Source organism: Anabrus simplex, chromosome 1 (assembly GCF_040414725.1).
Source record: "Anabrus simplex isolate iqAnaSimp1 chromosome 1, ASM4041472v1, whole genome shotgun sequence".
Lineage (NCBI taxonomy): Eukaryota > Metazoa > Arthropoda > Insecta > Orthoptera > Tettigoniidae > Anabrus > Anabrus simplex.
The window spans coordinates 266,998,883-267,024,994 of record NC_090265.1 but is presented as its reverse complement, the minus strand read 5'-3'; the positions used below and the strand labels follow the sequence as shown (position 1 = coordinate 267,024,994).

The 26,112-nt window shown below is 38.5% G+C and overlaps 1 protein-coding gene across 3 annotated transcripts in view; it reads left to right on the top strand.

Annotated features, from left to right (window-relative positions):
- The window catches only part of Nedd4 (E3 ubiquitin-protein ligase Nedd4), a 592,743-nt gene that overhangs the window by 416,407 nt on the left and 150,224 nt on the right, over positions 1-26,112 (top strand). For all 3 annotated transcript variants that reach the window (XM_067159509.2, XM_067159503.2, XM_067159516.2), the window contains exon 9: positions 14,217-14,276. In XM_067159509.2, the coding sequence (XP_067015610.1) occupies positions 14,217-14,276 (60 nt within the window). The remainder of the gene's footprint in view (positions 1-14,216; positions 14,277-26,112) is intronic.

Genomic DNA, 26,112 nt, shown 5'->3' with positions numbered 1-26,112 from the left:
CCTGTCCTTGTACCATTCCTCCTCCACCAACTTGTCCCAATCATAACCTCTCAACAGTACATCGTTCTTAACTAAATCCATTTCCTTTCTTGGCCTTCCCACAGGTCATCTTCCTTCTACTTTTCTGTCAAATTCCTTCCTTGCAGTTCTGTTAACTGGCATCCTCTTCATGTGACCAAACCACTTCAGTCTTGATATCTGAATCTTATTAAGGAATCATCTATTCCTACTTCTTCTCTAATTTTCTCATTCCTAATCTTGTCTTTCCTGCGTAGGAATTTCATTTCAGCTGCCTGGAGTTTGGAATTATCTCTGTTGGTCAGTGTTGTGGTTTCGAGACTGTGTGTAAGAATTGGTGTACAATAGGACTTGTACGATGTCATTTCTTTTTTCATAGGTATTTGCTCCTCCCACAGCAGGTGTCTTACCTGGTGGTAAAATTGTTGCCTTATTGATTCGATTGTTCACCTCATGTTTTGCTAGGTTGTCATTTGATAGAACGCTATCCAAGCATTTGAAAACTGGAACGCTGTCCAGTATGGCTTCATTTAACATGACTATTAGTTCTGCTCCTTCCCCATACAGTTTCATCACCACCGTCTTGGTCTTACTGATGTTTAAACCCTATTTCTTAAACTCCTCATTCCAGCTTTGCATTCTCTCTCCCAATTCCTCTTCTGAGTCACTCCAGATCGCAAAATAATCTGCAAATGTGAAGGCTTAGATATCTCCATGTTCTTTCCTTTTAATAGATTTTATTACTACATCCATCACAATGAGCTGCCCTGCTGCACTCCCCTCTTGGTTTCAAACCAGTCCGACAAACCATGTCCTACTTGAATACAACTTTTCCCACTATACAGCATTTTCACTTTGTCTATGAGACTGTCTCGCACTTCAAGTTTTTTCATGCATTGTCAAATTCTTTCCCTTGGTACACTGTCGTAGCCTTTCTCAATGTCCAAAAATATTAGAAATAAAGGCTTGTTCTTCTCCCAGTTTTTTTCCATTAGCATCCTAATTGCAAATACATAAGGTCTGTAGTTGACCTTCCTGGTCTGAAACCATACTGCTCTTCTTCCCAAATTGGTTCGGTAATATCTCTGATTCTGGTCTCTATTATTTTTCCAATATTTTCAGGACATGATACAAGAGTGTAATACCACGATAATTAGTACATTTTCGTCGGTTTCCTTTCTTGAACAGAGGTAATGATGCCCATCTTCCAGTCCTCGGGAATAGTATTTTTTCCCATATCTTGTTGAGCAGTCTGTAGAGCCATTGGATTCCTGGAATTTCCACTGCTTTCAGTATATCTGCACTTAGTTCGTCTATGCCCACTGCCTTTCCTTTCTTCATGCTCTTGAGTGCATTTTCAACCTCAAGCCACGTAATTGGTGCTTCAGTTGTGGTTCCTCGACTTGGCTCTCCTCTATCCGTTATGTTTTCTGTATCTCCATTCAGCAGCTTTTCGAAATAGATCTTGAGTTCTTGTTTAATTTCTCCCTCTTCTTGTGCCAGAGTTCCATCATCACGTTCTATTGCTTTTATGGCCTCTTGATCCCTTCGCTTGTTTTTCACTACCCTGTATAGCAATTTCATATTTCCTCTACTGTCCTCTTCCAGTTTGTTTGCAAACTCATTCCATTTCTTCTCCTTCACTTACAATGTTCTTTACAGCACGTTTCTTGTCCCTGTTTTTGTTTTTCCTTGTCCAGTGCCTTCTTTATTTGGTTTATTTCTTTCACCGCTGTTTTCACTCTATCATTCCACCATGGTGTCTCCTTTTTTCTTTTGATGGAATCCACATAGGATTTTTGGCTTCTCCCACAAAGGTGTCTTTGAATGCTTTCCACTCTTCATTAACGTTGGTTACTTCATCCTTTGGCAGATTGTGTTGAATCCTTAGTTTGTATTCTTCGTTTATTTGGACTTCTTGCAACTTCCAAGTTTTAACCCTTGTTTTTTCATAATAATTTTCTGCGTTTCATTACTCTTATGTTTGAAGTCTACTACCAGCAATCTGTGGTCACTGTCGATGCTTTCACTAGGGATGACCTTTGTGATGTATCTACCACCATCTTTATTCGTGATTACGTAGTCAATCAGTGTTCTATACTGGCCATCCCAACTGTATCTTGTTACTCTGTGACTGTCTCTTTTTTGAAGGATGTATTTTTGATTCTAAGATCATTTCTTCGGCACAGATCTAATAGTTCTTCTCCTTCTGGGTTCCTTTGTCCAAATCCATGTGGACCAATGATGTTCTCGTACTCCAGTCTGCCTACCCCAGCTTGGGCGTTAAGATCTCCAATAATAATAATAATAATAATAATAATAATAATAATAATAATAATAATAATAATAATAATAATAATAATAACAACAACGTTTTCCTCATTAACTGTTATCTTCCAGGTCTTCCCGAAATTTCTCTTCGTCTTCCTCATTGCATTTAAAGATAAAAATGTCATAATGTTCCGTATTGAAATGTATCACAATGAAATTGAAATAATAAATAAGGTAGTTCAACCTATTCAATTAAATGTAGTATTACATTCCTATTAAATTAAATTAAATTAAATTAAATTTTTAATTTTTTAAATTTGAATTGAATAGGTTGAACTACCTTATTTATTATTTCATTTTCATTCCTCACTGCAGCCTGTCTGTGGGGCCTACACTTGTATGACAGTGTACGTCGTGTTCTCCAGTTACATGAACATTTGAATGATTCTATCACTTTTGCAGATAACTTCAGCTGTAGCATCAGTCCCTTCATTAATTAAGAATCCAACACCATTTTTCGCTACCTTCTCCTGTCCACTCCAATATAGTTTGTATCCTCCACGAAGTGTCTTATTTCCAATCCCTTTACATTTGGTCTCACTTAAACCCAATATTGATATTTTTCTTCTAACCATCATGTCTAGGAATTCTTCTACCTTTCCAGTTAATGATAGAATGTTCATAGTTCCAATTTGGTATTTGAATCTCTTATTTATTTGGGGTTTCCTTTCAGAACATTGTATATCATCAGCCTTACGGTCATCATACTTTATGATTGTCTGAGAGGACATGTCAGTCCGGTCTATAATCTTCTTCCCGAGGCTCTTTTTCTTATTGAAAGCGGCTGTACTAATACTCTCCTGCTGACTTGCTAGGCCTAACGCATAAGAGGATTTTCTTTCAGGGTTTACTTCCATAGCCCTTGAAGATGCCTTCCTCGTCCTACAAGGCAGTAGGTTCCTTCTGTACACCCCTAGAAGGATGGGTTGCCTCTTCCGCCATCTCCACTGTACCGAAGTCCATCTTCTCCGCCGTAGATGCCATTGAGTTCTTCACCCTTAAACCAGGGCAAGGGCCCTCCATATGATCCCTTGAGTGAGAGTGTCCCAGTATCCTAAAGCCCCCAGGAATTGGGCTACCTGTTGGTCCGCAGGTTGTATTGGTTATTTCAAACCAGCCCTACATACTGTAGGGGCCCCCTATCCGCCACCTGGGGACGCGCTCTGTAGGGGTCAGGTTCCCCTGGTTACTTATTGGAAGTTAACCCACCCACAAGGATTGAGGTTGTTTGCAGAGATCTTTCTGGTATTTTTTTTAAAAATATTTTATTTTATGGAATGAGTTTGAACATACTGCTACCCTCCATATTATGGAATTTAACAACTTTTTAAAATTTTTTTCTTTAGAGGGACCTGATAGTTGAGCTACATCATTGCTGGCCTCTTACCAAAGTAGCTCTGATTCAAATTTTGGCCAGTACACACAGGATTCTTGAAATGGTCAAGTTTTTGGTTTGAGTCGCACATTAAACTAGAGACCTTATGGCTATAATCATGGTATCAACAGTTATGTAAAACTGTAAGTCAGCCATGATATCATTCAGTAGCATGTGCCAATTATTTGCCTGAATCTCAAAATTTGAACTAACTCTTTAAGGATGGTGGTGGTGATTATTGTTTTAAGAGTAAGTAAACTCTTCAAGGATTATAGTTGTCACATTATATCTAGTGTGCATTAATTTCTTATAGGAGGGAGGGGGAGGGAGAGAGAGATTGCATAATGTATGCTATTGGTCACTTTATATTTGAATGTCAATTTTTCATGGTACATGCACTATTTTAATGATTAAAATGAATTGTGTTAATGGACATTATTTTCCTAGTGCTCATTTGAAAGTTTCTTTCTTTTTTTTTTGCCTCAGGATAAAATATGGAATGTGGCATGATGTTTATGTAGTATCTATTCTTTGCATGCTTACGTTGGTGTGCTCAGCAGAATAGCAGCATAGAGAGTGAGGATGAAGATGATGTCGATGTGGGGGGAGGTAGTGAAGAGGCTGAGGTAGGGAATCTGTTGTTGATTGAGCATGTTTGCATGAATAATATTTGTTTCTGTGGTATTAATCTCTTTTTCCCTTACTTCTTAGTAGTGTAGGGTGTTGGTGATATTGAAAAAAAAAGTTTTGTTCTAGATGACTAACCATAGCATGAATCAGATTTAGAGATTTCTTAAATAATATGTTTTAATATATTCTAAAATAAAAATGTAATACTGAGAAAATTTGCCTGTTTGGAATTTACATTTCATTGGAGTAGTCATTTAAAAAAAAAACCCATGACGCAACAGCTCCGAAGGGCCATGGCCTACCAGCGAACGTTGCTCAGCCCAAAGGCCTGCAGATTAGGAGGGGTCGTGTGGTCAGCACGTTATTCTTAGCTTTGTAGACCGGGACCGCCATCTCACAGTCAGATAGCTCCTCAATTGTTATCACATAGGCTGACTGGACCTCGAACCAGCCCTCAGATCCAGGTAAAAATCCCTGACCTGGCCGTGAATCAAACCCGGGGCCTCCGGGTAAGAGGCAGGCATGCTACACCTACGCCACGGGGCTGGCATGGAATAGTCATTTAGAGTCGGTCAATACTGAGTAGGATGAAACGTCCATATTGTACCTTACTGGGTTGGCAAACAAATAGATCAATAAAAACAAAGTGAGACACCACGTAATAAGCCACAATTTACCATTTTTCCTGTACTCCTTTGCCCTGGCTAGTTCAGCAGCATCGCTCACGGAACATCCATAATTAGGTTTCCAAGAACCACTAAATAAGATCTCTTGAACATGTAAGTAGGACAGGAATTGCATTTGTATGAGTGAATGAGAATTCAAGTGAAATAAATAGATTTGAAATAGTTTAATATGCTAAAACATAAAAATTGGATAAGAAAATAAATCAACATAATTTTTAATACATTTAGAGTTGTTTGTCATCAAGTGGCAGCAGGGCCTTGCCCCTGTAAACAAGTCTTAAATCATCAATCTTGGAATCCGTATGCAAGTTGCATAAATGCTGCACTGAATATCTAGATATGTCTGAATAGGTCAGAATTCGCATTTAAGTTAAATGTCCATGTGCATGAGATTAAAATGTAGCAACTTCGCTTTAAGTAAATTAAAGTAACAAAATTATTCCCCAAACCATTAGGGACATAAATATACACTGCAGGCTTGTTTCGGACCTTCCTGTTACCCCTGAAAGTTCACTGTCCCTACTATGGGAATAGTCCCATAAGCACAGATGAGGAATAAAACCTCTCCTTTCCCTAGAAGCTTTCGGACTTCGACCCGTGTGCAGTTGATAACAGTGACAAACAGAAAACAAATACTGAAAACATCAATAACATATTCACACAATATCCAATGGGACCTGAAAATAAACACATAATATTCACTGATCTTGAGTAATGAGAGATGGCTTTGAGCCCTCGACCAGCTGGCTCCACAGACGTCAATGACCTCCATATGCCAGCAGAAAAGGTTAGGACATTTGCTGATAAAACTCTCTTCGCTATTGCACGGCTAAGCTTCATAAGTCTGGCATTTTTCTCTTCTCGCGCAGAACCCACTCATTATTCTATATATCTTGCGCCTGGTCTAATGATTCCCAGACTCGTACTTTCAATAAATAATCCTTGATGTTGATTCACACATCGGGTATCATGAATATCACTGTTGCCTTTCATTCAATATGCCATAGATCCGGGTTCATGCCCCATGCTCAGACATGTGTTAGGTTGCCGGAATTACTTTCAAAATCCTTAAAAGTGCAACGTTGGGTAGAATCGTCATCACCCCACTGCAAAGCTGAAATTTACATGCCTTATCCTAACATTCTATGCAAATTTATTCCTTATTGTGCCATTATCTTATAGTAAAAGCGCTCCATTAGACGTCCTAGAAGGTACGCCAGTGTTCCAACACTTTGAATTCTGAGAATTTACATACCTACTTAAATGAAAATAAGCATAGACTGAACATACATACACAAGCATCGTGGACATATTGAAGTATCCACGGACAGAAATTTTCTATAGCCAGCTGGATCCTGTGGTGTTAACTGATGAACCACTGACACATCATAAGGATAAAGTTTTAGAATTTTCAGTCCCTATAATGCTGATCTTTGTGAAATACCGCACTCCTGTGCCAACCATGTGAAGATTTTCTCAAGCTGTTATCCATTTTTGCTTGAATATCTGCAATCTTCTCCTCTGTTAATACCCTCTTCTTTCAAACAGACCCTGCTTCTCAACCTTTACTGAATTACTTGGTTATATATTGTCTAGAAGACATCGCAACACCACAGAAATAATGTAGAAATTTGCCAACGATTCTGTTAAATGATTTCTTCTTTAGGGAAAATGTCTTTACTTGAAATATCCAATGTCCAGTAGTAGTACATCACCGTACTGATAGCTAATGCGAATAATGTTCAACGACAAGTGTGAGAATGCAACACTGATAACATTAATAATGTGTGCTCAACAACAATTCCACTTCCAAACTAAAAATTCATTCTGTTTGCTTACTGTTAACCTGCTTTCTGTGTTCCCTGACTGTGTACACTATGCATGCCACTTAGGAACAGAGAATGCATTTCCCCAGTCCACCTCTGCAACAGCACCAACGGAAGTGCTGGTAATTTTTTGCTGCCTCTCCCAGTACTACAGTATAACAAGTTTCTATTGCTATTGCTTTCAACAGATACATATCACTCATGACTGTACATCCAAACATTCTCTTTTCAGTCACATATTCACATATCTGTTTTTGATTTCTGGAAACTTTGCTTTTCGTCTGCAAAATGCCCAATGTTTCTAGACAAGTTTCATTTTCTCTCCAACTGTATACTAAAACTCTTGCACAATGTACTTCCCTCCTGCAGTGCTATTACCAAATTTGCTCTGCCTCGTTAATAAATTATTGAACATATAGTTCCACTCAGTTTTTTCTGTATTTCAGCTTCTGTTTGCCCCATAACCGCACATCATCAGCAAATACCAGGGTATTTGGTCTGCTGTTCATTTTCTTGTTAGACTTTATGATCTTGTCCATTACTATTATGAACAAGGGTAGCTCAAATCAAATCAAAATCTCTTTATTTGCAAATGAAGTGTTTACCTCGGTGGCAAATGGTACACTAAAATACATTATTGTCAAGCACTAAATATTAAATTAACAAGAGAATAAAATTTTCCTATAATACAATATTATATAATTTACGCTAACAATTTTCTCTATTAAACACACAGCTCATCCTTAATAAATTTACATTGTTTACAAAATTCTACTTATATCTCCTGTACTACTTACAAATATAGTCATCTGATATACAGTATGTGGAATTACTTCAAATGATACTGTACAACTGGTATAAGATTAAAATTTACATTGCATTCATTGACTTTTTCTTTTCTTTACCCATTCTGGAACCTAAGTAGCATAACGACCTGCAGCGTCTTAACCAGAGTCCCTTTTACCACCACTTTTCAGAGTTCCTGAAGGGCCTTCACAGCTCCGTAGCGGTCCCAGGGCCCTCAAAGTCCCCACTGTACTTCACCCCTACAGGCAGTCCCCTACTTTGGCTGTCCAAACTCCTTAGACTAGGGGATGGAATTAATTTATTCACACACATTTTTTATTTACATTAACCTGCACTGGTCGAATGCCCTCTAACATTTCATTTATTTTCTCTGTTGCTGTTTATTCTCTTCTTGAATATCTGTACAGATTTTGGAAAAGGATCAAACACTACCCCTGGTAAACTGTTCCACTCCTTCACACCCTTCCCAATGAAAGAAAATTTACCCCAATCGCTTCTGCTAAAATTCCTTCTAATTTTATATTTGTGGTCAGTCCTGCCGATATAATTATTTTCCAACTGAGGCCTCTCACGGATATCTCCCCATGCTGCTTCTCCTGTATAGGCTCTATATAAACCTATAAGTCTAGTTTTCTCCCTTCTCTTACTTAAAGTTTCCCACCCTAGTTTCTTTAACATTTCTGACACACTACTCTTTCTCCTGAAATCCCCTGTTACAAATCTTGCTGCTTTCCTCTGCACACTATCTATTTCTTTTATTAGGTATTCTTGGTGAGGATCCCAAACACTGTTTGCATATTCCAATAATGGACGAACCATACTTAAGTAGCTTTTCTCTTTTAATTCTTTGTTGCATCCTTTAAGTAGCCTCATTATGACATGTAACGATCTGTATGCTTTCCCAACAACGTCATCCACATGACCCTTCCAGTGCAAATTACTTTCAAATCTTACACCTAAGTATTTGCACTTGCCATCTTTTGGGATAACTACCCCATCCAAAGTATATTCAAATTCAGTTTTAAAACTCCTGTTTGTAAATGTTGTAACAGTTGATTTGCCTCCATTAACCTTCATGTTATTCTCTTCAACCCATTGTTGGATACTCTCAAGGTCCCTTTGTAATTCTGAACAATCCTCAATGGTATTTATTTCCCAATAAACAATTATGTCATCTGCATACAATCTTATTTTTGATGTTATATTGTTCCCTAAATCATTTACGTATATTAAGAAAAGTAACGGACCGATTATACTACCCTGTGCAATTCCCTTCCAAACTTTCTCTTCCTGCGATACGTTAATTCCTACTTTGACTTTCTGAACCCTTGAATTTAGACATATTTTTACCCAACGTGTAACCCTTATGTCCAATCCTATTCCCTCCAATTTCTTTAATAATATTCCATGTTCCACTCTATCAAAGGCTTTGGAAAGATCTATAGCTATGCAATCTAACTGGCCTCCTGAATCCAATTGATCTGATATGTCCTGCTGAAATCCCACCAGTTGTGCCTCACAAGAAAATTTCTTTCTAAATCCATACTGGCTCCTCATGAACCAATTTTTATCATCACATATCCCTCTGATGTACTTTGATATTAAACTCTCCAGTATTTTACAAACTATACTGGTCAGGCTGATTGGTCTGTAGTTCTCTGGTTTACTTTTATCATCCTTTCCTTTATAAATTGGTATTATTATAGATTCCTTCCATTCCTTTGGTATTACACTATTATTTATGACATAGTCAAAGAGAAATCTTAAATATGGCACTATGTACCACCCCATTGTCTTTATCACCTCCCCAGTAATTTGATCACTTCCTGCTGCTTTTCCTTGCTGAAGCAGTTGGATTTCTCTGAAAATATCTTCATTTGTGAACGAGAAGCTTCTTGTTTCCCTCTGTGTCTGTCCCTCTGTAACTTCTGTTTCGGTTTCCAACTCCTGACAATCATCTACTGAATCTCTAAATTCCCTACTAAAGAGGTTTGCTTTCTCAGTATCTGTTAAATAGTGTTCACCCCTTCTCCCACCATTGTAGGAATTTGGATTCCTTTTCCTTTTTGATTCCTGATATATGAATACAGCTTTTTCCATTTCCCTTTGTGGTCATCACCCTCTTGAAGTATGCCATTCATATAATTCTCTTTTGCTTCCTTTTTCACTCTATTCAGTTCCCTCATTAGCTGTTTTCTACTTTCTCTACTCTCCCTACCTTCTTTGATTTTCCTGTTTACTATTCTACATTTTCTTTTTAATTTTCTTATTTCCCTTGTATAATAAACAGGGTCTGAGGTCATTTTACCCTTCTTAACAAGTACAAATCTCTTCTCTCCTTCCCAAATGATTTCTTTGAATTTAGCCCAAAGTGTATCCACATTACTCCCTTCACTTATCCAACAACTGAATTGTGATTTAAGGTAAGTCCCAAATTCATCAACTTAAGTTTTTCTGTACAATTTCTTGTCTTGTGTGACCCTCTTATTAAGCCTTTTTGGTACCAGTCCTACATCCATTATTACAGCCTTATGGTCACCTATTCCTTCAATTACCTCAGTTTTATCAACAATTTCCCATGGTTTAACCAAGAATACATCTAGTAAGTTATTGAGACGAGTCGGTTCTTGTACTACTTGTGTAAATCCTCCCTCAAAAAATTAACTTATTTGCAGGGGCGAATGCTGGTCATGAAAGTCAGGCTTGCTCTTCAATTCGAGAAAGTTGGTGGGGTGGGACATGCATAGTTCTGAATGACTAAAATTCATAAACCCAAAAATCGTTAAATCACATGAACATTTTAATCATGCATTCAAACTGGTTACGTCACACCTTCAAGAATGGCCAAAAGAATAACAATCAGACAAATTTTATAATTATTAACAAATCATGACAAGCCAGTGATTATAAAATTTAAAGAAGTAAACGTCAAACTATGTACACAGAAAAACTGCAACTATTTATTAGTTCTTCCTACTTGAAAACAAACTCTACTCTGCGGCTTCTCTTTACAAAACTATGCGCCGGACAGGGCCTACCATTCTTAATAATGTCTGTTTTCTCTTGGATAGTCCTCCGAGAAAATAGATTTGATAACAAGCTGTCAGTAATGCACGGTTCGGAACCCATTGCAGCACGTCAAATCATTTAGAATAGATGATCAGGAACTTACAGTATACTACTCACTGACACAACACACTAGATCTGTAGCTCTCAGACCAGAGCTTCCAACTACACATTACAAACGTGACAGCTTGCAACCGGCCTTGGAGAGAAGAAACCTGCGTGCGCATACATTTCTCGCTGTGTCGACAGCTCCGCTGAAGCTCCTAAGATACGAGCAAGCCTCGCTGAACTCGCCAAGATAAATGCAACATGCGATTTGTATAATGCAGATCTATTACAGATACGGTACATATTGTAATTTTTTTAACTCGCCTGCTTTAGAAAAATATTGCGCTTGCACAGCAAGCGTAGCATGCTCGGAGAAATCGCCCCTGCTTATTTGCCAGTTTCTATTCAAGGGCTTCACTTGCAGCTCCATTCTATTCAACCTCAGGCAAGTTTAGATCTCCCCCAATTATTACCACATCATTATTATTGTTCTTATGAGTATAATCTATTATTTTCTCAAATATTTCCATGTTTTTTTCCTCTCTTCCAGGCCTGTATGTTCCTATAATTTCCACCTCCTTCATATTATCACAAATTAATTTTATCCCTAATATTTCATCCCTTTCATCGGTAAACCATTCATGTGAACAATATGTTTCCTTCACCAGAATAAACACCCCCCCCCCCCTTTTTATCTCCTCGGTCTCTACGATAGACTGTGTACCCTTCTGGAAATACTTCTCTATTACCCACCCCTTCTCTCAACCACGATTCCACTCCTATCACCACATCAGTCTCATAAGATTCCATCAATGTACTGAATTTTAATTGTTTATTTACTACACTCTGACAGTTTATCAAGAGCAAACTCAGACCCCCTTCCTCCCTAAAAATTGATTGTTGCAATTGGGTAACTTGAAATTCCTTAATTTCCTGAGTTTCATTTTCTAGTTGGCTGAGCCAGCTTGAAGTACAGCTGGCTCTTTCTACTAGTTTTCCTGGTCAGTATTATAACTCAAGGGAGTGGCCTTTTTTACAGTACATATCTTATGATTAATAAAATCTAGAACAATATTTGCTATCTTTCGTTTACCTGAATTGTTTAGATGAAGGTCATGCTTTGTGTAACAGTGTCTCTCGAAACTGCTGCTATCAATTACCTGTGTATTACGAAAATGTTTACAAATTTTAACCATATCTGTATTAACTTTGTCCACTTCAATGTTCACACACGAGTCTCTAATCAAATCATGCCTGTGGGGCACGTTCACTACAAAGATGTTAGTGTGAGTCAGCTTACCTAGTGTACATTTAAGTTCAGAAATAACATTCTTGGCGTCGTTGTGAGCTACATCGTTCGTCCCGCCGATGATCACTATTGCATCACGATTTCCGAGATTTCTTACCGCCTGCTCCGTGTTTTCCAATACCTTCTTCATTGGGGCCCCAGGATAGATGACTGCCGATGCTGCAATATCTTCATTGACCATTTTCTCTGCAATTCCCCTCGCCTGGCTATCACCAAATATAAGAATGTTCGACACTTTCGCCGGTGCACTGTGTGGGATTTTAGGCCTAACTTTGCCGCTTCTCGTAACGGATTTTGCGCTATACGTTTGACTGCTTCCCGTACGGATACCTTGCTTATCGCTTACTTCCCTCAGGGCTGAAAATCTATTTTTGGTGTCAATTACAAAGTTGTCCTTGTTAAACTGTACACTTTTCCTCCTAGAATCTGAAGCAACTTGACACCGCGCGCTAGAATTCTCGGAGCCACCTGTGTTGTGAGTGTTTACTGGTAACGGTACTTTCGATTCCAGTAAACGTACCTTTTCCTTTAAAATCTCATTCTCCGCTTTTAATGCTTGTAAATCCTGTTGCAATAAAGAGAGAATTACAAGTACATTATCATTACCTCCATCCTCCAAGTAATGAGACGCCAGCGATTCGTTGACTGTTGTAGGCCTAGGTTTGCTACCGCTATTCAAATTGCTCTCGCCACAGCTAACACAAGTCCAAGTATCTTCATTTTTAGCAAAACCAGCACTACATATACACTCAAAATGGTACCAAATTAAACACTTTTCACACTGGATACCATTCTTCACTCGCTTCTTGTTTACACCACATTTATTCCCGATTATTTCGCAAGAGAACCGGGAGCTATCTTCACTTACATCCTTCGCTGACGCCATCTTAACTGCATAAACTTCCTTGTTGGACACCTCTCTTTGTCTCAAACCATTTTGGTCGTCCATTGCCTGTCTGAACACAGCTGTAGCAATTCTGGTTTAACATCTTCACTTTGTTGTCAGTCAGGTACTTTGGCACCTTGAGGTTTTCCAGGCATTCCGAAGTCTTGTTCCGAGGGACACTGTCATAGGCCTTTTCAGTGTTCAAAAATGTAATCACAAGGTTCTTTCCATGTTCCCAGTACTTATCAGAAAGCATTCTTACGGCATAAATGAGATCCATAGTACTGTGATCTCTCTTGAATCTGTGTTGTTCTTCCTCAAGCAAAGGTTCCACTATCTTCCTAATTCTCATTTCGATGGTCTTGTCCAACTGGTGATTAATGATAGGCTTCATCTATACACATTGTGCACAATGGGACTATTATTAAGAAAGACTGACTCAGATAGTAAGAAGCGAATAGGTTTTCTTAGGCAAAGATTCAATGTGGAAATGATTGTTTTTAAAATAAATTTTTATGATCTTCAGAACATGTTTGAAAGTGATTACATTAATGTGATTTAAGAATTGCAATATACCAAATGATATTTTAGTGAATAAAATATTTGTTTTGACATTAAATATCATTGCCTATTTAAGAACAGAGGTATATTCTGTCAAATACCACATCGTGGTGATCATATTCGTCTACAGACCTCTATACCCTTTTATGATTAAATATAGGTTTTTAAATGTTAGAATTGCACCATAAATTGCTGATATAAAATGTTCCAAAACAGTATTCTACATAATAACAGCATACAACATGAAAAATGCATAATTCAGACCCAGATATAGTTTTTAGTCCCTTGATGCAAAAAACTTTAATGATTGAGGAGTTGGTGTTTGGTCAGAATTAATTTCTGACAAAACCATGTTGAGAACAAATGTCCAGACAATAAACTACATAAAGTTTACAGTTTCAGCTGCCAGATGGAGCATTAATCTAAAAAAAAAAAAAAATGTTTGGTCAAGTGATGCATAACATCATCCAATTTTTAAATACATATTATTTTATGCAATTATTCAGGTTATTTTGTAATCTATCACAATCAATCAATCAATCAATCAATCAATCAATCAATCACAAATGGTGAAGTATGGTTACTGGAGATCATGGCAATGAAAGATCATAGAAATATTGATATTTGTTTCCTCGTTTGTGTCCATTCTAATTTTCAGTTTTTGTTGCTTTAGACTGTCGAAGGAACAAACACCCCAAGTCCTGCCCAAGTTCGACGAGACCCTGAGCCTACGGTAAGAAAATCTTACTTAATGTAATATGAAGAAGATATAATATTTATACTAAATTTGGATGACTTTATTTTCTCATGATAATATATCTGATAACCATCAAAACGAAAATGATAGTTCAGTTCTAATGGTGTTTCAAACATGACATTCGCTATTGCTTTTATAAGTGTAAATGTGCATTCATATTATTTTAGAATGATGAATGTTTTTGAAATATGTTCTTGGCCGTGTAGAGAGAACTGGGTGTCTGGAAGGAAGTATATTATTATAGGTGGTATTTGCAGTTGCTTATTCATTCGTGGCTTAGTAGTCTTGAATCTCCTAAATATAAATCCCATACTATTTCAGTTATATGCAATTTTTCTCCATGCCTGTAGTACAGTTATGACTTTTTTCAATAGTTGACTAAGGAATGTAATATAGATGAAATTATTAATTACTTGCTGTCAGTTCTCTGCTATGAACTATATGACTTCCCAGTCATGGAGGGTCTTGTATGTCCCAGTGAAGCAGATAGTCGAGTCATAGGTGAAACCATGTCATATGGGAATCTGGTGAGACCAAACTAACAAACATTTTATCAGAAGGCATAGCAGCTCTTCAGAAGTTGCAAGGGCAACATTGCTAAGATGTGTTAATAATGATATAGCTGAAATCATTAGGAAACTAAAGCTATAACTTCTGAAGACATGCAGCTTTCTCTGAGTGATTTCTTAATGTACTGATGTTGGTTTCCTTCCAGGTGAAACATTAACAAATGAATAATCTAAACTGAGATCTGAATGGAGTGTACTTGATAGAGTGTGATTGTTGGAATGTTGTGGTTTTCTCATAAAAATGAAATATCATATGTATATAGTTTTAAGGAATACAACATTGAGGTTATGTGTCGGTAACTCAGATAATTGAGTGGAGTGGTTTATCTTCGTTTGCTTTGTTCTTTGGATGTTTGAATTGCCATGTGTGTGTGTGGAAGTGCAGTTGTAGTCAACAGCTCGTAATAAATGGATGTGTGTCGTGAAGCTGGTGTTTCTATGGTATAATTTGATTACCTAAACCAGTGTATGCGAGCAGAAATGAAGAAATTAACAATTTTCATCTTGCAAGTCAGAGCATAACATATTATTTTTAATTATCATGGTGGGTGAGAAAATCTGAAAAGAAAAATGGATAGACTAAAGTTACATGTAATTATTGGAAAGAAACAAGTGTCGAATCATGTTGTCTGAAGATGGAAACAGGAACACATACTAACACAAACACAATGATAAGATCAGCTTAGGAACATGGAGTAATAGAAAGAGAAGACAAGGACAATATCCACATCTTCATACATTGCCATTTTCAAGTAGATAGGCGCTCTCCTCATGAATCTCTGTTCTTCTGCTTCTGTTTCTTCTTAGCCCCTGATGAGCTCGTTTCTGCTTCCCAAGTTCATCAGGAGGGTGGGCATCAACACTCATCTAGAAGCCATTTGACAGATCTTGAGTCTTGATGTGGTAAGTGTTGGATGAGAAGAAAGTCAAATGAATACAGGAAGTGGGAAGATAAAGATGAATACAAGTGGTAAAAGATTAGGAACACAGGACAAACACAAAAGGAGAAAAGGATCCCATCTTCTTACACTGACGTATCATTGTGTTCTTCCTATTATGTGCTCCTTTTCCTGTTCCTGTCTTTATACGACTTGAAGTTGCATGTAGTTACATGTAAGTGAGATTCATTGGCAGGATTAACAGGATTTCTGGTCAAACCACTGAAGTACTATCATTGTATCAGTGCAAAACCATGATAAGTGCAAATTTTTCTATATTGGATTTTTTACCCCAGTTGGTGTATTTTAGTGCCATCTTCAGTGTAAAGGTGTAAAAATTGCTAAATTTGGTACATTAGGCTTTTGAAGTAAAATAAATGTATTTTATATTGGAATGAAAATGAAAACCTACAATCTGTTTTCCAGTCATTGGCCGGGTCAGGGATGGAATGAATGAATCATATATAGGCTATTAGTACGATGGGGTCGCCACTCCCAAAGTGATTTATTAATGTCTGATAGATGCTATGAAATGAGAATGGAGAGTGTTGCTGGAATGAATGACAGGGAAAACCGGAGTACCCGGAGAAAAACTTGTCCCACCTCCGCTTTGTCCAGCACAAATCTCACATGGAGTGACCGTATTTGAACCACGGTATCCAGCGGTGAGAGGCCAACACACTGCCATTTGAGCCACGGAGGCTCCTTACATTTGAATATTTAAAAAAATCTTTGTATTTCCAACCATTGTCCCATTGCTCTACGGGGTTGGGTATGAAGTGATATGAATTTTTGTAGCGAGTTTTACAACCGGATGCTCTTTCATGATGTCGACCACATCAGAGGAGTTAATGAGATGAAATAAATGACTTGATTTATGATAGTAGGAAGGGAGAGGGTGAAAACCTGGTGCCAGCACATAGCCTACTCTTGTCGAATATCACCAACAGGTCTGCTCAAGGCTGAACATTTTCATCTGATGGACGATGACCATCAACAGCCTCACTGCATATGAACACTGTGGGGAGGTTTGGAATTGAAACCAGGCTTTTGGCATACAGTCTAGTTATTGAAAATTGTATACCACCAGCTCTCCTACCTTGCCGGCCAACATTCTGATGATGAAATTTTTTTCGTCCAACGGGACTTAAACTGGCTAACCACAGTTTCAGACCATATAGACTTGTTGTCTACAGATGCATTGTTTTTACACTGGAAATTGAAGGAGAATTCATTGACCTTCAGTAAAAGACCACAATATCTGCAATTGTTCCAGTTTTGCACAGGTATAGTTTAGATTTTTAGAAAACTTCAAACCTCTGTTTCTCAGTAACCTGATTTTTGTAACTATCGTAATCTTGCACTGGCATGACATTATCAACAAAAAAATTAAGCAGAGGATATGCTAGAGTAGGCTTAATAATAGAAAATAGAACAACAGGTAAGTTACTATGGCCATTACAAATGACCAGATTGTTGTTGTCAGGTTAAGCCAATACCCTGCACAGTAGGTACATGTCTGGGGGTGTGATAACCAAGTGATAATCATCACTGGCTTCCTACTAAGACTAAGGCAGCCAAGATTCAGTTCCCAGCCAATGCATATGGGATTTTTAAATTGGAAGTCACTTAACCTGAGATTCAGATTCCACGTCAAACTCAGGGTGCTGTGCTGTGAGGCTGTGATCAGGGTATTAACTGTCACATAAAACTACAGGTATAGATGTCTATGAATTCAGCAGATGCTCAAGAAATTGTAAGAATGTATTGAAAGATAGAAGATTTAACGCAGTACATATAAAAGGAAATGAACACCTAGGGAGACTGGAAACGACGAAAAGGTAATACAGTAGGAGAATATGGCTGAGGAAAAGAAATGAAAGAGGGACCCAACAGTAGAATTCTGCACATCATAAATTGGTCCTAGCTAACATTTCATTTAAAAAAAGTTTATTTATCTTATGGCTTTTAGTGCCAGGAGTGTCTGAGGGCATGTTCATTTGCCTGGTACAGGTCTTTCTATTTGACACCCATGGGTAACTTGAATGTTCAAATGTGGGACAATGATAATGAGGTATGGTGAGGGTGAATCCTGCTGTCAGCATATAGCCTACTCCTGTTGGTTAACACAAAGGGGCTTTCTCAAGGCTTAACATCTCCATCGAACGGACGAATCACCTCCAACAGCATCATGTCCTCACTCCATATGAACACCCTGGAGAGGTTTGGAATTGAATCCAGTCTTTTGGCACGCCATCTAGTGATTAAAAATTGTATACCACCACGTCTCTTACCCTACCTGCCAACATTCTGATCGAAAATGTTTTGACCAATGGAACTCAAACTGGCTAACAACGGTGTTAGACCATAAGGTAGACCAGATGCTTTAATGATCGTCGCCACCAGGCGGGCAAAAAAAAAGTTGTTTATGGACAAGACCTGGAGACTTTGAAAGATAATGAAATAGACTTCGTTATGAATACAGAGATTAGAAACAAGGTAATGGATTGCAAAATATTCTAAGGAGGAGACATGGATGCTGTTCATGAAATGGTAACTGAAGTATATGAAATTGAAGAAAGGTGTTGAGTACTCAAGACTTAAAAATATGAGAAGACAGTACCATGGAGTGACATGAGTGGATCTGTATATCACTGTGAGGAAATAAACACTAAGTTGTGATGGTTGGAATAATGGAAGTACATTAAGTACACTTCCTGACACAGAAATTGGGCATCCCCTGGAAGGTATGGTTGCCCGTAACAAGTACAGGTGGGAAGATAGGACATGCAACATAACCTTAATGAGTTAACATTCTATTCCATTGTCCTTATATGGCTACTGGGCATGACTTGTTACATCTCTCTGTTTGGGACATAATATATCCGTCCAGTGGCTACATTAGTTGTAATGTTTTAATGTATACACTATATTTTGTCTGGCGGTCATGTTATAGTTTCGTGAAGTTCCTCCAAACGTACGAGCTCTGTCAGTCAAGGCAGTAGTCATGTATGCGAAATTGTGAGATCAGCTGCTTGCCTCTGGTATTGAGAGTTTGATTCTCAATACAGTAAAATATTTTTGTTCCTACACTGACTTATATGGGGAGTCACATAACTTCCTTCATTTCATCATGCCGTTATTGACAGTGAGTGGGCTTATTTGTGGCTCAGAAAAGGGCCATTGGGTGATGACCTCTTCTAGGCATCTGGCTATAAAATCAATTAGGGCAGAAACGTACGTATTGACACCTGCCACTTTGTCCCAAGCCGCGCTGGCAACCCAAATAGTGTCCTTCATCTTTGGTGCAAGATCGTACCAGATCTGCAGCATTACTCCCATCATCTCGGTTCACATGTTCTTGATGGGATCCATGTCTGCCCCACTCGGATGCCAGTTGATAAGCTTGACCTGACCTCTCTGTATTCTGTGAGATGCCGTAGTGTTGTCCATCCTCTGTTGCAGTTAGATTTTCTTGTTCAACAAGAGCATCTACTCGCTAATGGATGCAAGATCCTTGGTGGGCCATAGTTGCTAGTAGAATGATCTACCTGTGTGCATGGTGGAGGCATCCTGCGTTCTGATTGATTTGTCTGCTGTTGCTGCTGGTGGAGTGAGAAAAAAAAAGATGATCCCAAGCAAATTTTACACCATCCACCTTCTTGCTGTGAACTTGAGTCTACACCCACTCAGCTACAGCACTGTCAAATAGGCATGCATAACACACCTCTTAGTCTGCCTGCTACCTCAACTTGCTTGTATTTAACCTATTAGCGCCTACTGTTGCCATACATCAGTAAATGTCACTGTGGTTTAAAAGGATCTCCAAGAGCTGTAACAGATAAAAAGAACACCTAAACTATGGTATTTCTTTTCTTTTATATGTTGCACCAACATAGATAGGTCTTGATAAACTTACTGCACTAAAGAAAAACAGGAGATAAAGAATCTGCCTTGTTAATACTAACCAAAATCTATTGTTAATTGTGCATGTTTTGAAAACATTGAAATTATGAAATACTTTTGCTGAAGAAGAGATGTTCTGTTGGAAGGAAGCGGCCGTGGCCTTAATTAAGGTAACGCCCCAGGAACCCACTATCTCCCGAATACTGGATACTGGCCACACTTTAGTGACTGCAGCTATCGAACTTGGTATTATTATTATTATTATTATTATTATTATTATTATTATTATTATTGACAAGGCAGATCCTTTATCTCCTGTGTTATCTTTATCACTGTAAGTAGTCAATATGGACCAACATAGACCATTAATAAGATCAAGTTCATAAATACAGATACAGATAAGTCTTAAGGCAACGATCTATGTATGGTGGAGAAATGTAAAGCAAATTGTAAAAAAAAAAAAAAAAAAAAAAAAAATGATGACTGGAGCAGAAAGGAAAGAGAATTGTAAAAGTACTTGGAAAGTGAACTGATGCAGGATGCAGGGCTGGACATGGACATCAATAAAAGAATTCAACAGGGAAATGAATTCTACCAGTGTGTGAGAAACCTGGTATTTAGGAAGGAGTTGGATTGTTGCAGCATGTCAAAAGCTGAATGAGATATTGTCAAACAAATACACTGCAAACTATTATGGTTATGCGCAGATTGCAAATCGGCTATCTTCTGCAAGGCTGGAGGACATGCTAGCTAACAAGAAGAAAATCATGGAAAATAAATGGGGGGAAATTAAAACTATAATACCAGTAGAGAGAAAAAGGCATATGGAAAATCAAATATGACATCATTTAGACAAATGGCAAGCAAACAAAGCATCTTAATCTCAGCCCCCTCCCCCCCCCCCCCACCCTTCCCCGGAGCAAGGAAGAGGAACAACACACAACCAGGAACATTCCACAATAATAACTAAAGAGCGAACCTTATTGAAGGAGGTGAGGCAGGGCAAGGAAGAAATTTCAAACGACAACCAGAAAGTAGCGGTCATAGACACTAGAGGATTTATCATGGACAAGAAAGAAAAGAAGGGAAGTAATTCAAGAACAAGAACTTGCAGACTACTGCATATAAAATTAGAATAACTGGATTTGGCCTATATATGGGCGGAAAGGGAGAAACAAAAGAGGAGAGAGGAAAACTGACAGTGTTCATAATGCAGCCACTCAACAAAATAGACCAATAATAGGAGCGAGAAAGGGTGATAGCATGATAAGGTCAGCAGAGGCAAACGCATGGCTATATGTAGGAAGACTGGAACCAAATACAACCAAGGAAGGCATCTGCGATTATCTCAAGGAAATCGGCATGTGTTTTGTGATATAGTTAGTGAGAGGCCAACTGGCACAGCATTCAAAATTGGAATTCTACACAAAGACCTAGAATGAGTGCATGACTTGTTCTGGCCTGCCTGTGTAGTATGCCGGCATTTTCGGAAACCTTGGAAATTTCGTAGTACATAGCAATGACAGGGTTAAAGCCATTACATGGAATGTAGAGGGATTGAGAGGTGCATTAAATCTAACATCAAGTAACATACTGGAAGAATTCAACATATGTGTATTAACAGAAACGTTCACCAGGGAAGACGCTTTAATAAATGTATCAGGGTTTTACAACTACCATGTGTATGCCAGTCAACTCAAGGAAAGGAATGACCATCAGGAGGAGTGTCAGTACTCGTCAAACCTCATCTAACCCCATGTACACAACTGTTGCGAGATGAAAACTTATTGATTTTACATACAAAAATTTTAGTGATCATGGCGGTATACTTGAGCCCTGAACGCACTGCAGTAAACAAATTTGACACTCTTGGAAATGCTTTAAATATGATAAACAAGAAAAGGTGTTAATTGCTGATGACCTGAATTGTTCACTAGAAAAAACTAGCTGGAAAACCAGAAAGGTTATGGACTGCCTGAGACTCGGTGGATTTGTGCTGTTAAACAAGAAACCGGAATGGACATATGTAGGACCAAGCAGCACAATAGATCTAATGCTCTCAAGGGGACTCAGAACATCGAGAACAACAAAGCTGGTCTTCAAAGACGGTGCCATTGTAAGAAAGCACTTACTATTGAGCACAGACATCATGAAGAAGGAAGAAGCAGCTCAACCAAGAAGAGTAAAAATCAGAAAGAATGTAGATATAAACAAAGTGAAAGCAAAGACAAGCCAGGTCAACCAGGTGAAGAAATTGACAGAAGGAGGTGAAATAGATTCCGCGGCATGATGGGTAGCAAATTGCTATGAAGAAGAGGCTCCTTTAAGCGTGGGGTCAAGAAAGTCAAAACCCTGGTTTGACAAACAATGCTATGAAGCAAGGAGAAGCACCTTTAAAAGTTAACAGAGCAAGAGAAGGAGGAATATAGAAGGCCTGGAAGAGTACTGGCTACGGAGAACACAGTACAAAGAGCTCTTGAAGAGGGGAAAAATGCAGTACATGAATTAAAAAAAAAAAAAAAAAAAAAGATCATAGAAGAAGCAAAATTTAGACTACCAAAAACAAGCAGAATACATTCTAATATCAACATGGAAAACATATCTCAGCAAAACAAAATGCTTCGAGAGACACTAGACCAACCCTCAGGTATCCAGAACACAGAGAACCGTCAGATGTCATCACAGAAGGTGAAATCGTACAGGCTATCAATGAAGGAAGAAGCAATAAACGCCAGGACCAGATGGAGTCAGAAATAAGAATCTAAAAGAGACAGTGAAGGAAATGTTACTGTTGTGGAGTGCCCTAGTAAACAAATGCCTCGAAATTGAAAGGGTTCCATCATACTGGAGGAAGGCAATAATCCGAATGCTATATAAGAGGAAAGGAAACACAGATGACCCGAATGCATACAGAGGGATCGTGATGAAACAGGTTTGAAACCTCTAACCAGGATCCTAACAAAGAGAGTGATGGATAAATTGTATCCACTGTTAACAGAGGAGCAGTTGGGTTCAGATGGAAAAGATCTATGATGATGGCACTGAATAATTGTCTGAATCACGTTTGTCTGTCCTAGAAACGCCAAGAAGCAAATTATTTGTGGCATTCATTGACTCTTCCAAGGCGTACAGGTGGATGATGGTGATGGGATTGGGGCATCAGACTGGATGCCACAGACTATAGGAGTACTACAAGGTGATCACTCAGCCGTATATTATTTAACGCTTTCACCTCAAAAGGGAACATGCATGATCCGGGGTTTTAATTAAAAATATGCTAATCTGATTCAAAATTTCATGCAGAATTCAAAAATGTGATCAGAATATACAAATAATAACTCCAAACATGATAAAAATCTAAATTAAAGTACGAAAATGTCACGTCACGCAAGTACGCGATCTCATTGGTCTGACGTCATCGTACAGGTTGACTGAATTAGCAGACAAAATAACACATAGTGTGCTGTGAGAAACAGGTTACACTTCGCGTATTTCTACTTTATGTTAGTGTCTGGTATAGTTAAATTCGAGGTCTATACATTGGATAATAATCTGAATGGTATATTTTAGACTTAAAATGAATTTTGCGCAGACAGTGAGTCAGAAAACTTCTAAATGGTGTATAGTTCCGATGTGCAATAGCACATTGCATACCATCCCAAACAAATTGTTTATAAATGTTCCAAAGACGCTAAAAATAGGGAGAAAAGTATTTTGGCTAGCCGGAGAAATGCTGGTGATATATCGGAAAAGTCTACAGTTTATTTTTTTTTAAAGATCATTTTATAAGTTGAATTTGTTTGAATTTTCAATCACTTTTCCATGTCAGCTGTTCTAGTGGTAAAACTTTACATTTTAATGTATGATGCTCTAAAAAAAAAAAATGTCGTATGGCTTTTAGTGCCGGGATATCCCAGGATGGGTTCGGCTTGCCAGGTGCAGGTCTTTCCAATTGACTCCCGTAGGCGACCTGCGCGTCGTGATGAGGATGAAATGATGATGAAGACAACACATACACCCAGCCCCCGTGCCATTGGAATTAACCAATTAAGGTTAAAATCCCCGACCCGGCCGGGAATCGAACCCAGGACCCTCTGAACCGAAGGCCAGTACGCTGACCGTTCAGCCAACGAGTCGGACTTATGATGCTCTAATTAAATGCTTCAATTACATCTTGAAATATGAAAGTAATAAACAGTGCATTAATTAATGTTGATTATTAAAGTATTTTCCAAATCTAACCTATGTTTTGGGTGATCCATGTCAAGGTAATAAATCAAAGAGGTTATGAACCATATTGACAGCTTTAATTATACCAATTTATCTTGGCATGCGACAGTTATTTATGTCTTTATTGAAGAGCTTACATTTGTAAAGAAATTTAGGTTATAGCTAAATACTCTATAATATAACAAAAAATAGGCGTGTACATCATAAAAGAAAACAACGTGAATTTAACAAATGTATATCTCTACACAAAACCAATGCTTGTCTGTTGGGGTCTTATAAGTTAACAATGCTCAATTATAATAATTATCATAATATTAATGAAATAAATAACATAATTGCACACAGGTGAAAATAGTGATGTTGGTGTTTAAAATATTATCCAACTTAGTCTAAGTTTGAGGTTATACAAGCCAAGTCAGTAAACCGAAGGGTAAAAATACCGGGCAAGTTGGCCGTGCGGTTAGGAGCGCGCAGCTGTGAGCTCGCATCCAAGAGATAGTAGGTTCGAACCCCACTGTCGGCAGCCCTGAAGATGGTTTTCCGTGGTTTCCCATTTTCACACCAGGCAAATGCTGGGGCTGTACCTTAAATAAGGCCACGGCCGCTTCCTTCTCATTCCTAGGCCTTTCCTGTCCCATCGTCGCCATAAGACCTATCTGTGACGGTGCGACATAAAACAAATAGCGCAAAAAAAAATTTTTTTTTTAAATCACAGCACCCAAAGACATTCCTGTATTGAACGAGTCGCCAAGACACTTTTCTTATGTGATATGCTCAGCTTGTTAAAAGCCAAATGTAATTAATGTTATTGGCTTTACGCCCCGCTAACTACTTCTATGGTTTTCGGAGACGCCGATATGCAGGAATTTAGTCCTGCAGGAGTTCTTTTGCGTGCCAGTAAATCTACCGACACGAGGGCGACATATTTGAGCATCTTCAACTACCACCGGACTGAACCAGGATCGAACCTGCCAAGTTGGGGTCAGAAGGCCAGCACCTCAACCGTCTGAACCACTCAGCCCGACTAGTGAAAACTAGATGACGTCATATTTATCTTTATCATGTTTAACTTTTTCCCTCCACCAAGATATTTAATGTTTCTCTTTCATAGGCCCCGGAAGTGGATAGGCCAGTTGCCCCAACCATAAATATGTATTTTTTCGGGAATGATAGATTATAGACCTATAATAGTACTATGATCTTTCTTTCTTTCTTTCTTTCTTTCTTTCTTTCTTTCTTAATCAGTTTATCCTTCAGGGTTGGTTTTTCCCTCAGACTCAGTGAAGGATTTCACCTCTACTGCTTCAAGGGCAGTGCCCTGGAGCGTGAGACTTTGGGTATGGTGATACAACTGGTGAGGAGGGCCATTACCTTGCCCAGGCGGCCTCACGTGCTATTCTCAACAGGGGCCTTGTTGGAGAATGGGAAGATCGAAAGGGATAGACAAGGAAGAGGGAAGGAAACGGCCGTGGCCTTAGGGGTCTGGAGAAGAAGTGGGAAAATACGAAAAACCACTTTGAGGATGGCTGAGGTGGGATTCGAAACCCCTGTACTCAGTTGACCTCCCGAAGCTGAGTAGACCCCATTCCAGCCCTCGTACTATTTGTTTTCAACTTTCATGGCAGAGCCGGGAATCGAAACCGGGCCTCCGGGGGTGGCAGCTAATCACATTAACCACTACACCACAGAGGCAGAATAGTACTATAATGCTACCTATATGTTTATGTTAGTGCTGAAATCCGATTTCTTACTTTACTAATGCTGAAAGCCCGAAAATGTAATGTTATTCTTTAATGTGGGAATCGGTCTAGAAGGGAATGTTGAGAGTGATGTGATTTCTATCCAGGTTCGTTATTATCCTAATACTATGAGTTACAATACATTGCACGTATATAAAAGATGCCACTTACAAACTTGCTTTTTATCCGCGAATTTCTGCGGCCACAAAAGTCACTATTTTTCAAGAATGATGACATCTACACATGGTAGATTGTCTGACTGTGCTGTTTTGAACCTTTCTTCTGTTATTTTGAAGTTATTCACGATCACGAATAATAAACAATCGGCTTTTAGTAACGGCTGATGCACAATAGTTGGTAGAGTTGCATGGGTTACAGGATCATGACGTCACAGCGCACCGCGTACGTTGGAGGCCGTTTTACTCGCCTT